Source organism: Entelurus aequoreus, linkage group LG13, assembly GCF_033978785.1.
Source record: "Entelurus aequoreus isolate RoL-2023_Sb linkage group LG13, RoL_Eaeq_v1.1, whole genome shotgun sequence".
NCBI classification, from domain to species: Eukaryota; Metazoa; Chordata; class Actinopteri; order Syngnathiformes; family Syngnathidae; genus Entelurus; species Entelurus aequoreus.
The window spans coordinates 32,404,684-32,421,954 of record NC_084743.1 but is presented as its reverse complement, the minus strand read 5'-3'; the positions used below and the strand labels follow the sequence as shown (position 1 = coordinate 32,421,954).

The 17,271-nt window shown below is 42.9% G+C and overlaps 4 protein-coding genes across 4 annotated transcripts in view; 2 read left to right on the top strand and 2 right to left on the bottom strand.

Annotated features, from left to right (window-relative positions):
* Positions 1–559: 559 nt before the first annotated feature.
* The window catches only part of LOC133663343 (ribosomal RNA processing protein 1 homolog A-like), a 68,772-nt gene continuing 52,060 nt past the window's right edge, over positions 560–17,271 (bottom strand). The window contains exon 14 of the transcript XR_009828286.1: positions 560–3,202. The gene's annotated coding sequence lies outside the window, so the exon portion shown is untranslated. The remainder of the gene's footprint in view (positions 3,203–17,271) is intronic.
* LOC133663340 (uncharacterized) lies at positions 3,718–8,875 on the top strand. Its single transcript, XM_062067742.1, has 10 exons — positions 3,718–3,943; positions 5,000–5,110; positions 5,231–5,345; positions 5,522–6,372; positions 6,541–6,727; positions 6,843–7,091; positions 7,257–7,381; positions 7,749–7,795; positions 7,880–8,028; positions 8,156–8,875. Exons 1-10 carry the CDS (start codon positions 3,782–3,784, stop codon positions 8,341–8,343), a joined length of 2,184 nt encoding a protein of 727 aa, XP_061923726.1. The 5' UTR covers positions 3,718–3,781; the 3' UTR covers positions 8,344–8,875.
* Positions 7,968–15,945, bottom strand: LOC133663344 (uncharacterized). The gene is made up of 3 exons (XM_062067750.1): positions 9,994–15,945; positions 9,391–9,609; positions 7,968–9,086 (listed from the first exon to the last, which is right to left on the bottom strand). Exons 1-3 carry the CDS (start codon positions 10,257–10,259, stop codon positions 8,933–8,935), a joined length of 639 nt encoding a protein of 212 aa, XP_061923734.1. The 5' UTR covers positions 10,260–15,945; the 3' UTR covers positions 7,968–8,932.
* Positions 10,527–15,193, top strand: LOC133663341 (uncharacterized). Its single transcript, XM_062067743.1, has 2 exons — positions 10,527–12,454; positions 14,425–15,193. Exons 1-2 carry the CDS (start codon positions 10,595–10,597, stop codon positions 14,425–14,427), a joined length of 1,863 nt encoding a protein of 620 aa, XP_061923727.1. The 5' UTR covers positions 10,527–10,594; the 3' UTR covers positions 14,428–15,193.

Below are 17,271 nucleotides of genomic sequence, written 5' to 3'. Positions count from 1 at the left end.
GCGGTCTTGGTCCATCCTCAGAACATGCCCAAGTCATTGGAATCGGCGGAATTTGATCTCTAGCACCACACTGTTGCACTTGGTCTTCTTGTATAGATGTGCATTGGATATTTTCTCGGGCCAGAAGATTCAACAGAGTTTCCTGAGGCATCCATTGTGGAAGGCTTCGACTTTTTTCATGTCGTAGAATGTTACTCGCCAGCACTCCGAGCCGTACAACAATACAGATTTTACAGTGGACGTTTTTTATACCAGTTTGAAAAATGTTGTTTCTGTAAAACGTTTACTGACAATTTAACTTTTAATCATGTAAATACCTCAAAAGTTGATGTTTATCTTCGCTGGCTTTGATCATCTTTTTTTTTCGGGTGATGGTTTATCAAGTAGCGTCTCATATTTCCTGCGGTGTGCAGAGTCCGCGCTTCCACCGGACGCTGTACCTCCGCAGCGATGTGCCGTGACCTGCTCTGTCACCTTGGAAACTATGTAGACAAAGGTAGGGCATTGATTTGCAGTATTACCTCCGCCAAAAAGGATATGTTTTCGCCAGGGTTTATCAGCAACATAACTTAAGAAGTTATGGATGGATTGTGATAACATTTTCAGAAAATGTCTGGAAAAAACAATTCCTCTCATCTACTACAAACACACTTCTCCCGCATGCTTCCTCCTTTTCTCCCCTTAGCGGCGTTCCACGCCCCACCTTGCCGGGGCCGCTCTGCACAGAGGATTTTGGGATTGATTGATTGATTGAAACTTTTATTAGTAGGTTGCACAGTACAGTACATATTCCGTACAATTGACCACTAAATGGTAACACCCGAATAAGTTTTTCAACTTGTTTAAATCGGGGTACACGTTAATCAATTCATGGTACAAATATATACTATCAGCATAATACAGTCATCTCACAAGTTAATCATCAGAGTATATACATTGAATTATTTACAATCCGGGGGGTGGGATGTGGAGGGGGTTGGAGCGGGTGGTTTAGGTTTGGTTGATATCAGCACTTCAGTCATCAACAATTATATAATCTGAGAAATGAACATTGTAACAGTGTAGGTCTGACTTGGTAGGATATGTACAGCGAGCAGTGAACATAGTGAGCTCAGAAAGCATAAGAACAAGTATATAAATTTGATTATTTACATTTGATTATTTACTATCCGGGGAGGTGGGATGTGTTAGTCTAGGGTTGTAGTTGCCTGGAGGTGTTCTTTTAGTGCAGTCTTGAAGGAGTATAGAGATGCACTTTCTTTTACACCTGTTGGGAGTGCATTCCATATTGATGTGGCATAGAAGGAGAATGAGTTAAGACCTTTGTTAGATCGGAATCTGGGTTTAACGTGGTTTGTGGAGCTCCCCCTGGTGTTGTGGTTATGGCGGTCATTTACGTTATGGAAGTAGTTTGACATGTACTTCGGTATCAGGGAGGTGTAGCGAATTTTACAGACTAGGCTCAGTGCAAGTTGTTTTACTCTGTCCTCCACCCTGAGCCAGCCCACTTTGGAGAAGTGGGTAGGAGTGAGGTGTGATCTGGGGTGGAGGTCTAGAAGTAATCTGACTAGCTTGTTCTGGGATGTTTGGAGTCTAGATTTGAGGGTTTTGGAGGTGCTGGGGTGCTACGAGGTGCATGCGTAATCAAAAAAGGGTTGAATGAGAGTTCCCACTAGAATCTTCAGATGTAGTTTATTTTCAGATCGGCCAATGCAAAAGCGCCAAAAAATAATAATACAATCGCCAACTTTTTGTTCGACATTGCTCATGTCACTAACCTGACTCTTGCCAGATCCTTGTAGTTCGCTAAGCTCCACACATGGGATCGAGGGCAATGCAAACTCCTTCAAGATAGCAATAAATAATGAACCAATCAGGATCGCCGGGCGGGATTTCGTAGATGTGACGTTGGCCGAAGCGACTGTTTGATTCAAACAACAATGGCGGCACGCAGCGAGGAGTCGTGTGCTAACATTGACTCTGCTATTGCAACTGTTTTGTCGAATCTATCGAATATTAATTATTTAAGGGTGAGATGGAGTTTGATGAAGTCGGCACCCTGTCCCGTTTATGTGCGACAGACACCTTTGCACTCTCTGATGTCGCTGTCGCCGAAGGAGATGACCGTTCAGAACTTGGTTAATTCAGTTTTTTTGCCATCTTTTAAAAGTGGACAGAGTGTCTTCGACCTTCCCTATCAAACAAAAGCACCGTAAGCATATTCGACATGGCTTCTCCCGAACGTTCAACAATTTCAAACCAAGTTCTGTTAGACGTTCGTCTATGCTTTTTTTCGTTGGCTACTTTGTGGAATATTTTTTTTCTGTTCCCAATGAAACCTTCTATTCGCATTTTTTCTTTGCACAAAAGACATTGATTGTCAACTGACATTGCTGCGTTGTTTCAGTAAAAGTTCTCTTAACTTTTCGCTCTGTCGTTATCCAACATGTTGGCTGTTCTGTTTTGGATTTCCCAGCGTCGCTGTCATCAGCGTCACGGGTTGATTTCGATGTGAGTGGTTGAAGTAGCACGTCATTCAAGATAACGGACAAGTGGTTTATCCAATTACATACAATGATTTTTTTACAAGGCCCCGCCTTCTGAAATACATCTCCCATTGAGAAGTTCCAGATCTTTGTGTGGTGCTCAGCGAAGTACAAGGATCTGACGAGAGGCAGGTTAACATGACACAGCATTATTATGAGGTTTTTGAAACCTCTGTATGCACAATACTGTTACATTTCTCTTCTCTAATGTACACTTTACACATGATAATAAATGTTCTGGAACAATCCACCTCTGGTAACTGACTTTTAAAAAGGAAATTTAATGACTTTTGTTGTTACAATTCAGACAGTCCAGCAGCTGAGAGTCACATTTTTTTCTCTCTCACTGCAACGTTTTTCCCTTCGTCCATTAAGGAATTAGTATTCCAATATTATTTGCTACACTTGCTCTTCCACTTTATTGGACTCCAAGTCCTCAGTAGGAACCACCTGCATGGGTGTGCAGCAGCCAGCACACACGTACTTCAGAAAGCAGAGATACGCGCTCCCGGACACGACCACGGTCAGGATGATGATGATGGTGGCCCCGAAAGCTGGCGAAACGGCATCCTCCAAGATGGACTTTAGGCCCCCGGTGTTGATGTGGTCGAGTGTCCCCACTGCTCGGCTTTTGTCACTCTCACTTATAGTTTTGCCTGTCGGCGCAGGGAGCAGGCTGATGTTACGTTTAAAGGCCTACTGAAACCCACTACTACCGACCACGCAGTCTGATAGTTTATATATCAATGATGAAATCTTAACATTGCAACACATGCCAATACGGCCGGGTTAACTTATAAAGTGACATTTAAAATTTCCCGGGAAATATCCGGCTGAAACGTCGCGGTATGATGACGTATGCGCGTGACGAAGGCAGTTGAACGCGTCATCTTGGAATAGGTCCCTCCCAATTTAAACAGCTCTGTTTTAATCGCTAATTTCCACAGTATTCAGGACATCTGTGTTGGTGAATCTTTTGGAAATTTGTTCAATTAACAATGGAGACTGCAAAAAAGAGAGTTGTAGGGAAGCGGTGTGTTGCTGCTGGATGTAGCAACACAAACCAAAACACAACCGGTGTTTCATTGTTTCTTTTCCCAAAAGATGGCGGCCAAGCTTTACTATGGAACAAAGAAGTCAAGCGAACACGGTTGGATTGGACGACACATACGAAGTACAGTGTATTATGCAGCGAACATTTCGAAAGATCATGTTTCGAAGAGGGTCCCTTGCGAATGGCAGAAATGGGAATCAGCACTCGTCGACTCGTGCTGAAGAAAGGTGCGAAGCCAACTATTTTCGATAGACCACGGACAAGTCCGGAGCACCCGACCCCCTCCACAAGCGGACAGACTGGGCACATGAGGTCTGCATTTGCCAAAAGGGAAAGGAAGAGGGTAAGAATCTTGATATCCAGTTTTCATAGTCAGACTACACTGTTCCAATATCCATTTCTTTGTTCTCAATTGTTGAAACCCCCCCACCTCCACACCCCGGATTGTAAATAATGTAAATAATTCAATGTGATTATCTTGTGTGATGACTGTATTATGATGATAGTATATATATGATAGTATATATCTGTATCATGAATCAATTTAAGTGGACCCCGACTTAAACAAGTTGAAAAACTTATTGGGGTGGTACCATTTAGTGGTCAATTGTACGGAATATGTACTTCACTGTGCAACCTACTAATAAAAGTCTCAATCAATCAACCAAAACTAACACACACAGTCATAGACTACTCCAGTGGTTCTCAACCTTTTTTCAGTGATTTTCCCCTGTGAACATTTTTTTAATTCAAGTACCCCCTAATCAGAGCAAAGCATTTTTGGTTGAAAAAAAGAAAAAAAATACAGCACTATGTCATCAGTTTCTGATTTATTAAATTGTATAACAGTGCAAGATATTGCTAATTTGTAGTGGTCTTTCTTGAACTATTTGGAAAAAAAGATATAAAAATAACTAAAAACTTGTTGAAAAATAAACAAGTGATTCAATTATAAATAATATTTTGTACACATAGAAGTAATCATCAACTTAAAGTGCCCTCTTTGGGGATTGTAATAGAGATCCATCTGGATTCATGAACTTAATTCTAAACATTTATTTTGTTGAAGTATTATTCAATAAATATATTTATAAAGGATTTTTGAATTGTTGCTATTTTTATAATATTTAAAAAAAAATCTCTCGTACCCCTTGGCATACCTTCAAGTATCCCCAAGGGTATGCGTACCCCCATTTGAGAACCACTGGACTACTCCATGAACAATGAAATAAATTAACAATAAAATAGTCTACATATAATTATTGCTTCAAGTTCTAGTCAAGTTCTTCTGCAGTATAAAGTATCGTACATTTACTGACATTACTGTCAATAGTGTCAATACTGTCAATAGATTACAATAGACAATAATATAAAGTATTGTACATTTGTACATTTACAGACAATAGATCAGATCATGGACAGTACGACTACGGCATCAGTGGCGGATGCGGTGGATGAACCAATGGCAATGGCACTAGATTTGCCTGATGAGGAGGGCGATCAAGATCAGGTTCGATTTGTTTTCCTAATCAATGTTCAAATGGATTACAGTTCAAGCCCAATCCAAAAGTATTCATAATTAATGTAAATGAGGTATCCATATTACATGTAGCTGTTTCTCCATTTCCAGGGAAATACAAGAGAACAAGGATGCCAGACGGACTGGGTACCGATTGGGACAGCACCAACAGCAATGACCAGTAGCAAGAGCACCCAAACAGGGAAAATACATCATAGATCAAAGGGTATGTCTATTTCGGTGACGAACATGATTCTGCACATCACAGTACACATTGCACGCTGCCTGTGCAGAGTAGAGTAGACAGATAAATTAGGTGATTCAAAGACAATAATTATTATGTGATTCTAGTTTAATTTTAACAGATTATATAAAACAACTTGTGCTTGATTTTATTGCTAGGACACCAGGTGACCCCAGATATCCTCGAGAGGGTTAGAGCTCGGCCGGCCAGGGTTAGTGAAGTCCCATTGTCAAGTGTAGCAGCTCCATCTGACAGCCCCGAGATGCAGACTAACATAGCAGCTCCAGGTGTGTCTGGAATGCAAGCCAAGCTACGACCACCTCCTGCATTGTTTGATGAAGGACCAGCATCAAGTCCCACTGCGCCTTTTGTTGGTGGTTCTTCCGATGACAGCTATGTGCCGAGTGAGTCAACGACATCGGATCCGTGTCAATCTGACGGGTCGCCAGATCGCCCATGTACTCACCAGATGCATGAAGAGGGCTGCCACAAGGAACCGAAGTACATCATCTTTGAGTCGTGCCTCCAGAGTCTCGTCAAGTGGTGTCACTGTCCAGTCTGTGGCAGCCAGGACATAAGCCCTTCTTGGGATTCGAACGGTACACAGCTGACCATGACTCTTCAATGTGCATCATGTGACCAGAGGAGTAGTTGGAGCAGCCAGCCAAACATTGGCCCTTATGCCGCGGGCAACATCCTGCTGTCTGCTGGCATCCTCTTCGCTGGGGCATCTTCTGGCAAGGTGTTGCAAGTGCTGAACAGCATCGGAGTGGTCACGTATGTGAAGAGGACATTTTTCAACCACCAGGAGCTCATCCTGCAGCCAGCCATCAAAAAGGTGTGGGAGGAACAGCAACGGACGCACCTCACCATGCTGCAGGTGGAAGGCCGACCCCTCGTCCTTGGTGGTGATGGGCGAGCAGACAGTCCGGGACACAGCGCCAAGTTCGGTACCTACACCACAATGGAGCTTGTGGCCAATGTGGTTCTCGACCTTCAGGTTGTACAGGTACGACCATATAATCTCACTAAAACACTAGTAACACAATAAGCAGATAAGGGATTTTCCAGAATTATCCTAGTAAATTTGTCTAATAACATTAACCATTTCAATGTATACTAAGCCCCTTTTTCATTTTTTTCTTTGCTCATTCCTTTTCTGTTATATATATTTCAGAGCAACGAATGTCTTGGCAGCTACCATATGGAGATGGAAGGACTGAAGAGGATGGTGGAACTGCTGATCAGCTGGGACCTGGATGTCGGGGTGCTGGTGACAGACAGACACAGACAGATCGCTAAATGGATTCGTGAAAACATGCCCAATACACGGCACTGCTATGACATCTGGCATGTTGCAAAATGTTAGTTGGATTATTTGTATGCATGACAAGTTGTGAAGTAGTGTGTACATATCAGTGATCAGATGAATGCGATATTGTATTTAATCCACAAATTTCTGTTTTTTTCTGTTTGTAGCCATCGGAAAGAAACTGAAGGCCATCGCCAAGCATAAGGACTGTGAAGACCTGAAGCCCTGGGTGCAAAGTATAATCAACCACCTCTACTGGGCAGCAGTGTCTACACCGCCTGGAGAGGGGGAACTTCTGGTTGCCAAGTGGAAGTCTGTGGAGCGACACATTCAGAACATCCACAAGGACCATGGCGACCTCTTCCCAATTTGTACTCATGGACAACTGCAACGGCAAAAGAAATGGCTCAAACAAAGTGAGTAGGCAAATAAGTTGCCCGAAAGCAGTGAGGGACTAGCAGTATTTTCCTGCACATCTTTTGAAAGTCAAAAAATTCAGATAAACTTGTAAGTAAATAACCAGTTTAAGTTGACTGGAACATTTTTGTAGAAACGTTGTTCTATTTTAAATTTATGTTTAGGTTCACGCTCAGCAGTGAAACTGGAGGAGGTGGTCAACAACAAGTCCCTGCTAAAAGATATCGCCATGCTGTCGGGTGAACACCAGACTTCCAAGGTGGAGGCGTTCCATAGCCTTGTCATACAGGTGAGAATTAGACTGATCGCCTGTAGGTGGTGTCGGTGGTTACCACCTGCCACTAGGACTTTGGTGGCCAGGGAGCAAAATACTAGAGCATACTAAATGAAGCCTTGATACAGTCAGTGTAAGCAAGAGAATGTTGGAGGTCCAACATAGTGGCTGGCATCTTGGTGAGAAAGATTGCAAACAATTCTGGCGTGGTGTTAACATTGAAAACAAAACAGCTTCATTACTGCAGGAGATCAAGCTTTAATAGCTGACTATTAACAGTTTAATACACAAACATTTGTATTCAAATTTACAAACAATTTATAAATTTACACACACATTGTATGGACGCATGACTGAATAAAGTGTCTTTTATCTTATACAGTTCGCACCGAAAATGTATGTCTTCTCATACATCGGAATGCTGTGCAGGTATGTTTCCACACTAATCTAAGTGTCACTAGTGTGTGCCATACTTTAGTACTAATTATTACATTATTCTGTTACCACACCTAGGAACCTGCTTGCTGGGCTGCACTGGAACGAAAATTCGAGCCGCCCTATAGCCACTACACAAGCGGGTGCTGAGCGCTATGCAGTACGCTACCCGAAGTATAAAGCAGGGGGCCATGTGGTCAAGAAAATCGCGACAGAGCCAACATACCGTAAGTGTAGAGGACACAAAACATGTAAACACTTGACACTTTGTATCATGATAATAATACTGTCAAGTTTCACTCTCCATGAGTATATTATGTTGTGAGCAGGAACATGTACAATTGTATTTTGCAGGCTACGTAGATGACTTGATCAGGGAGGTTGTTGCTGGCTGCAGACAGACCCCTGACGAGAGAACACCACTCAGCGTCACTGTGGATGTGCCTCCCTTCCTCTGCGATGAACTGGAGAAGCCAGACAAGGAGGAAGCCATCGCCAAGCACAGGAGTCGCTTCGGTAAGTGTGAAATGCCCTCCCGGTAACAGTTAGAGATGCTACCTCAGTAGAAGCATTTAAGTCCCATCTTAAAACTCATTTGTATACTCTAGCCTTTAAATAGACCCCCTTTTTAGACCAGTTGATCTGCCGTTTCTTTTCTTTTCTCCTCTGCCCCCCCCCCACGTGGAGGGGTTATTCCGGTGACCATGGATAAAGTGCTGGCTGTCCAGAGTTGGGACCCGGGGTATACCGCTCGCCTGTGCATCGGTTGGGGACATCTGCGCTGCTGACCCGTCTCCGCTCGGGGTGGCCTCCTGCTGGCTCCACTGGACCCTCACTAATATGTTAGACCCACTCGACATCCATTGCTTTCGGTCTCCCCTAGAGGGGGGGGGTTACCCACATATGCGGTCCTCTCCAAGGTTTCTCATAGTCATTCACATCGACGTCCTACTGGGGTGAGTTTTCCTTGCCCGTGTGTGGGCTCTGTACCGAGGATGTCGTTGTGGCTTGTACAGCCCTTTGAGACATTTGTGATTTAGTGCTATATAAATAAACATTGATTGATTGACTGATTGATTGATTGATTGATTTTATTGATTAAGTACAGTGGCCATGTAGATTCTGTTGCAGTCACTGCACGTCTTGGAACCCCGTGTAGTCCATCGATGGGAATGTTGTCCTAATCTTATGTACTACACAAGCTGGTAGTACCACCCTTATGTCCTTTCCCAGATATCCCCAGCAGAAGCGGACAAACTGTCGGTAGGCTGTGTGTCGTCTCCGCCTGCAAGTAGCAAATGATGGCAGCTGTTATTATCCGGACATGGATACACAGTGACTCACTGTTCTCTGAGATTCAAAAGACATTGTCATGCATTCTATTCATTTGTCATTTACTGTTGCAGTAAATTGTAAATATTGTTGACATCTACGGTCCATCTATGTAATACTTCTATGATATATAATGTCATGTGCATTGTAGCACAGTACATTTCACAGAATAAGAATAAGATAAGAAAGTGCTCATTCTGACTTATCTTCCAAAGGTTGATAGAATAAAGAATTATTTAAACTTATTAGTGCCTCACTCATTTTGCTGTTGCTGCAGCATGCCATATTGCTGTTTGTAGGCGTTATACGCTGTCTGCAGCACCCATTCATCCAGACACACAGATGGAAAGCCATGGTGGTCTATGATGCACGTCTTCACCCCCTCCTCCTCCATCGTTCTGGTCACTGCCTCTATTTCACTACAGCAGACACACTCAGCCACTGTCTCCATGTTCACACAGTTTTGACATGTACACCTGGAAATAGAAATGTTCATAATATTTGTAAATCAATTCATATTATTGACACCTGCAATCTGCAAACATGTGGAATAATTAATATTATCATTGTCTTGTTGTGGATCTTATTAATCTGCATGCATATTTTTAGTATTGCCGGTATATGGAGCTGTGGCCCATAGAAATAATGGGTAATTAATTAGGTTTGACATTGTGTCAATGATAGATACTTAGTGTATAGATAGGCCTGGGGTGTAAGTTGTAACACTAACAGTAACACATTGTGTCAATGATAGATACTTAGTGTATAGATAGGCCTGGGGTGTAAGTTGTAACACTAACAGTAACAGTGCAAGACTAGGCCACAAACTAAAACTAGTCTATAAATAAATAACATATTACCATTCTGTATTCTCAAGGCGATCTATGTCGTGTGCTCCTCCAGCATCAATAGCAGCAGCGTCCTCCTGACCGTCTTCATCAGCGTCGGGTTCAAAGCGATATGGCTCTATCCCTCTCACAGCTTCTTCCCTATCTGAATCGCTTCCACTCCCCACTAGTCCTTCACTTGCACTTTCCTCATCCACAAATCTTTCATCCTCGCTCAAATTAATGGAGAAATCGTCGCTATCTCGGTCAGAATCGCTCTCAGATCTGGCGGCCATCATTGCAAACAATAGGGAGCTTTGCGGATATGTTCAATTGTCCACGTCACGCTACTTCCGGTAGGGGCAAGGCTTTTTTTTGTCAGATACCAAAAGTTGCTATCTTTATTGTTAACGTGTGTTGTTCTCCAATGAACACTTTACGACAGTTCTATGTTTCCCTTTACGGCTATTCATGCTGGAGGCGGGGCAGCAGGGGCTGCTGGGATATGGACTTCATGGAGGGAACTATGTTGACATGTCGGCTGCCTCAGTGTCTGGAATAAAACTCAATATACTTAATATACGTTGTGTCTACTAAGTCTATATCAACATTGGTAGCAGAGGATGGTTTGAAGATGGCTGCGAACTACAGAGTACCGCCGAAGTTTGACGAAACCAGGCCGTATGAATGTTGGAAAAATGAAGTTAACATATGGGCACGAGTTACCGAACTCGACAAGAAGAAGCAGGCGCTTGCTGTGGCTTTGGGTCTGGAAGGACGAGCCAAGGATATCGCTATGGAGATACCAGCAGACGACTTGGACAAAGACACTGGTATGGCGACATTACTAGCAAAACTGGACGGTGTGTTTCAGCAAGAAGAAAAGGACCGCGCGTACGAAGCGTATTCCCAGTTTGATCGTTTAATGAAAGACAGTTCCGTTTCAATGGCAGACTACATAATTGACTTTGAGCAGCGATACAATCGAATTAAAAAGTACGACATGGCGCTTCCAGATGCTGTGTTAGCCTTCAAGTTGTTGGACACGGCCTGCCTCGATGAGAAAAACAGACAACTTGCACTAACGGCGTGCCCCGACCTAAAGTTTGCGTCCATGAAGTCGGCACTCAAGCGGATTTTTGGAGCGAAAACGGCGCCAGGTTTGTCGCACGGGATTCAACTAAACCAAGATGCAGCTTTCTTCACTGAACAACGACAACGACAAGGACAGGGAAGACGGAACACGTTTCAACAGAAGAGTGAAAGGACACCGTTGCCGGGCACCAACCCATTGGATAAGTTCGGTAAGCGTTCAAGATGTGCCGTTTGTCAAAGCACATTTCATTGGGCCAAGGACTGTCCTTACAAGAAGAACGAACAAGTAAGACTAACAGAAGACGAAAATGTAGAAGAAGTTAACATAACGTTGTTGACAAATGACCCTATGTCTGACGCTGAGATTTTCATAACTGAATCCCTGGGATCAGCCATCATAGACACGGCATGCACTCGTACAGTATGTGGGGAGAAATGGCTTGACAGTTATGTTAGTTGTCTCAGTCAAGAGCAGACAGACAAAATGATGAGGACAGAAAACACCAGTTCAAGACCATTTCGTTTTGGAGATGGCAACTTAGTATATTCCACCAGAAAAGTGAAACTACCTGCCAAAATAGGACAAACAAAATGTCACATTGAGACAGAAGTGGTCAACGCTGACATTCCACTGCTGCTGAGTAAGTCCTCACTGAAGAAGGCAGGAACTGTTTTAGATATGGAGAATGACAGAGCAGTGATGTTTAAACAGCAGATTCCTCTTGAGTTCACCAGCTCAGGACACTACTGTGTGGACATAAGAGACAAAAACAGCACAACACAGCAAATGAAAGATGACGTGATACTTGCAGCGACAGCTGAAGATGAAGTCCTGACAGTGACAGAAAACATGTCTTCAGCCGAAAAGCGCAAAATCCTTCTCAAGCTACACAAACAGTTTGGCCACGCATCTGCAGACAGGCTGCAGAGGCTAATTCAAAGCTCGGGTAATAAAGACAAGGACTGCCTCACTATTTTGCAACAAATAGTGCATGATTGTGACATATGTCAGAGATACAGCAAAGCGAAGCCGAGGCCAGCTGTTGGTCTGCCTCTAGCTACAGAATATAATGAGACGGTGGCGGTGGACCTGCATGAGTTGGAGCCAGGAGTGTGGTATCTACATGTGATCGACCAATTCACCCGGTTCAGTGCAGGAAGCATTGTGAAGACAAAGAAGGCCTCTGAAATGGTCAACGCCCTCATCCACACATGGATAAGTGTTCACGGCCCTCCTCGTATTTTGTACAGCGACAACGGTGGAGAGTTCAATAATGAAGAGTTTCGTGACATGGCCGAAAACTTCAACATCGAGACGAGGACAACAGCAGGATACAGTCCCTGGAGCAACGGGCTGTTGGAGAGACACAATCAGACTCTCACCGACATCCTACTGAAGGTGAGACGGGAAAATGGATGTGACTGGCACACTGCCCTAGACTGGGCTCTTATGGCTAAGAACTGTATGCACAGTGTTCATGGTTATAGCCCACATCAACTGGTATTTGGTCAAAACCCTAACCTTCCCTCTGTATTAATTGATAAACTACCTGCACTCGAAGGCACTACTGTTAGTGCAAGGGTAGGACAACACATATCAGCGTTGCATGCTTCTAGGAAGGCTTTCACTGAAGCTGAATGTTCAGAGAGAATAAGGAGAGCGTTACGTAAGCAGCTCAGATCCACAGATGAAAAATATGAGACAGGAGACAAGGTCTATTACAAACGAGCTGACAGTACAGAGTGGAAGGGACCAGGGATAGTTATTGGTCAGGATGGGGCTGTTGTATTTGTAAGACATGGTGGTATCCTTGTTAGAGTACATCACTTGAGGCTTAATAAGTTACACACAACTGCTCAAAGTGAGGTTCTCGATGACACAAACAGTGAGATAATTGTACAGAATCAAGCAGCAGACAGTGAAAACACAGATGTAGTGAACAGAGCCACAGGTGGCTCATTCAGTACACAAAACACAGATGCTGATAACGAACAGGAAAGTGACAGAGAGTCCAATGCAGGAGAGGGAGCTCATTCGTTAGTGACTCATAATGATGTAATTCAAACTCAAATGGAGCACAATGTCTATAATGATAACCCTGTTATTCCTGTGTCCAGTGTCAAGGTAAAAGCGGGACATACTGTAACCTTTATGAAAAGTGATGAAAGTGTTCTATGTAAAGCAAAAGTCCTAGGTAGAGCAGGCAAAGCCACAGGAGGGTATAAAAATTGGTATAACCTGCAATTTATTGAAAATGATGGGAGTCATGGTCAAAAAGAAGCTGTTGATCTGTCACGTGTGAATAGTCTCAGCATTGAGTCCGATTCAGAAGTCATGGATGCTGATGTACTTATAACAAAAGACATATCATTTGATGAAGCTAAACAAATAGAGATTGAAAACTGGAACAATAATAATGTTTTTGAAGAAGTTGAAGATACAGGCCAAAGATGTGTTTCCACCCGTTGGGTCTGTAGTCTAAAAGAAACTGAGAACGGTATTGTGCCTAAAGCTAGACTTGTAGCCAGGGGTTTTGAAGAGTTCAATATCCAACAGGTGCAAAAAGATTCACCAACCTGTGCTTCTGAATCCCTGAGGTTATTGCTAGCAGTGATTAGCCAAAATCAGTGGAAGGTCCATTCTATGGACATTAAATCTGCCTTTTTGCAAGGCATGGAGTTATCAAGGGACATTCATGTTCACCCCCCCCCAGAAGCAAACAGTAAAGGGGTGCTATGGAAACTTAAGAAATGTGTATATGGTCTTGCTGATGCATCACTTTATTGGTATAATAGAGTGAAAGAAATAATGCTGAGCACAAGTGGTAAAGTGTCACAAGTGGATCCTGCAGTCTTTTATTGGTTGGATGAACAATGCAAAGTTAAAGGGGTACTTGCATGTCATGTGGATGATTTTCTCTGGGCAGGTTCACAAAACTTTGTAACTGATGTGATTCCTCGACTGAAGTGTGCGTTCCGTGTGGGACGTGAGGAACATGATAATTTCTGCTATGTAGGAATGGACATTGCCACTGTAAATGGTGTAATTGAGATGAATCAGCAGGGCTATATTGACAACATGCAACCCATAAACATGCAGCCAGCACGTGCTATACAGAGAGATTCAGCTCTTAGTGAAACGGAAAGAGAGCAGCTGAGATCAAAAATAGGACAAATTCTTTGGGTTGCAAAACAAACTAGACCTGATGTTATGTTTGACGCTTGTATTTTGGCATCTATTCTGAAAAATGCTACTGTGCAGTCCATTCATGATGCAAATAAGGTGATTCGTAAACTTAAAGCAGGAAAGGTTACTCTAAAATTTCAACATTTGGGTAATAATGATGCTTTGAACTTGACTGTCTTCAGTGATGCCTCGCTGGGAAACTTGCCTGATGGAGGTACTCAAGGAGGGACATTGATCACTCTCATGGGGGAAAACGGGAAGTTTTCTCCTCTCTGTTGGCAATCTAAGAGGATCAGGCGTGTGGTGCGGAGCACCCTTGCGGGAGAGACACTCGCTATGTCGGATGGAATAGACAATGCTATTTTCCTTTCTACTCTTTTTTCGGAGCTCACTACTGGGACCACCAAATTAAATGCTCCCACGTTGGTCTGTGTGACTGACAATCACTCTCTTTATGATGCCCTTAAGTCCACTAAACAGGTCACAGAGAAGAGACTTCGGTTGGATATAAGCGGGATCAAGGAGCTCATTCAGAGTAAAACAATCAAAAAGGTGCTCTGGTCAGTGACAAAAGCCCAACTAGCTGACTGTCTGACGAAAAAGGGGGCATCATCCCTAGTGCTCTTGAAAGCACTATGTGAAGGACTGTGGAATCCACCCTAATTGGAATTCACCCTAATTGTTGTTTAAAAAAAAAAAAAAAAAAAAAAAAAAAAACAGGCGAGAATGCTGATTGTATTTTGTTATTTTCTTGAATGTTTTTCAATTGCCTTTTCCCTTGTTGCACTTGGCTTTTGTTTTTCTTATTTTAAAGAAAGAAGAGGGAGATTGTTAACGTGTGTTGTTCTCCAATGAACACTTTACGACAGTTCTATGTTTCCCTTTACGGCTATTCATGCTGGAGGCGGGGCAGCAGGGGCTGCTGGGATATGGACTTCATGGAGGGAACTATGTTGACATGTCGGCTGCCTCAGTGTCTGGAATAAAACTCAATATACTTAATATACGTTGTGTCTACTAAGTCTATATCAACATTTATCGTCGTTTTTCTATTCTAAATCCTTTCAGCAAAAATATGGCAATATCGCGAAATGATCAAGTATGACACATAGAATAGATCTGCTATCCCCGTTTAAATAAAAAAATTTCATTTCAGTAGGCCTTTAAGGGCTAAAGAATGTTAGAAAGTTAGTCTGTTGATGTACAAAAAAATCAAAATCAGAAGCATTGTTGGATCTGATGCAATCCTCAAGAAATGCAGACAAAAACTATTTGCACAACTGATCGTGTTAGGAGGCAGCAATCCTCCTATTAGTGACATACAAAGGCAGCATTAGAGGCTGCTGTTGTTTCAGAGGCAGGCAACATTTTAAATGGGCCTGTTACTTGATTCTAACCTCTGGCAACAACTTAGTGAATCCCAAACGCCAACAAGCTACTTGCTTGGTTGTATTGTGATAACAAGGGGGCACATTTTGCTGCAATGGACAGGTGCTAAAGTGCTTATTGTGCTTAAAGGCCTACTGAAACCCACTACTACCGACCACGCAGTCTGATAGTTTATATATCAATGATGAAATCTTAACATTGCAACACATGCCAATACGGCCGGGTTAACTTATAAAGTGCAATTTTAAATTTCCCGCGAAACTTCCGGTTGAAAACTTCTAAATATGATGACATTTGCGCGTGACGTTAATGGTTGAAGCAGAAGTATTGGGACACATTGTATCCCAATACAAAAAGCTCTGTTTTCATCGCAAAATTCCACAGTATTCTGGACATCTGTGTTGGTGAATCTTTTGCAATTTGTTTAATGAACAATGGAGACTGCAAAGAAGAAAGCTGTAGGTGGGATCGGTGTATTAGCGGCTGGCTGCAGCAACACAACCAGGAGGACTTTGAGTTGGATAGCAGACGCGCTATCCGACGCTAGCCGCCGACCGCATCGATGATCGGGTGTAGTCCTTCGTCGCGCCATCGATCCCTAGAACGCAAGTGAGCACGGGTATTGATGAGCAGATGAGGGCTTGCTGGCGTAGGTGGAGAGCTAATGTTTTTAGCATAGCTCTGTGAGGTCCTGTAGCTAAGTTAGCTTCAATGGCGTCGTTAGCAACAGCATTTTAAGCTTCGCCAGGCTGGAAAGCATTAACCGTGTAGTTACAGGTCCAGGGTTTAATAGTATTGTTGATTTTCTGTCTATCCTTCCAGTCAGGGGCTTATTTCTTTTGTTTCTATCTGCAGTTAAGCCCGATGCTATCACGTTAGCTCCGTAGCTAAAGTGCTTCATCGATGTATTGTCGTGGAGATAAAAGTCACTGTGAATGTCCATTTCGCGTTCTCGACTCTCATTTTCAAGAGGATATAGTATCCGAGGTGGTTTAAAATACAAATCAGTGATCCACAATAGAAAAAGGAGAAAGTGTGGAATCCAATGAGCCCTTGTACCTAAGTTACGGTCAGAGCGAAAAAAGAAAATCCTGCACAGCACTCTAGTCCTTCACTCTCACGTTCCTCATCCACAAATCTTTCATCCTCGCTCAAATTAATGGGGTAATCGTCGCTTTCTCTGTCCGAATCGCTCTCGCTGCTGGTGTAGACAATGGGGAAATGTGAGGAGCCCTTCAACCTGCGACGTCACGCTACTTCCGGTACAGGCAAGGCTTTTTTTATAAGCGACCAAAAGTTGCGAACTTTATCGTCGATGTTTGTACTAAATCCTTGCAGCAAAAATATGGCAATATCGCGAAATGATCAAGTATGACACATAGAATGGATCTGCTATCCCCGTTTAAATAAGAACATTTCATTTCAGTAGGCCTTTAATGTCAATGCGCTGTGCAAAATGCTAAAGCTATTTTGCGTGCCTTTTCAAAATCTGCGAGCTCGATGCTAATTTACAATGGATATGCCATATACATGCTACTGATTAGCATTAGTGATATTACATGAAGATTTCAACACCTCCAACATTGGTAATATAGACTTCAACAAATATACACGTTACAATTAAACAGCTGGTGTGTAAT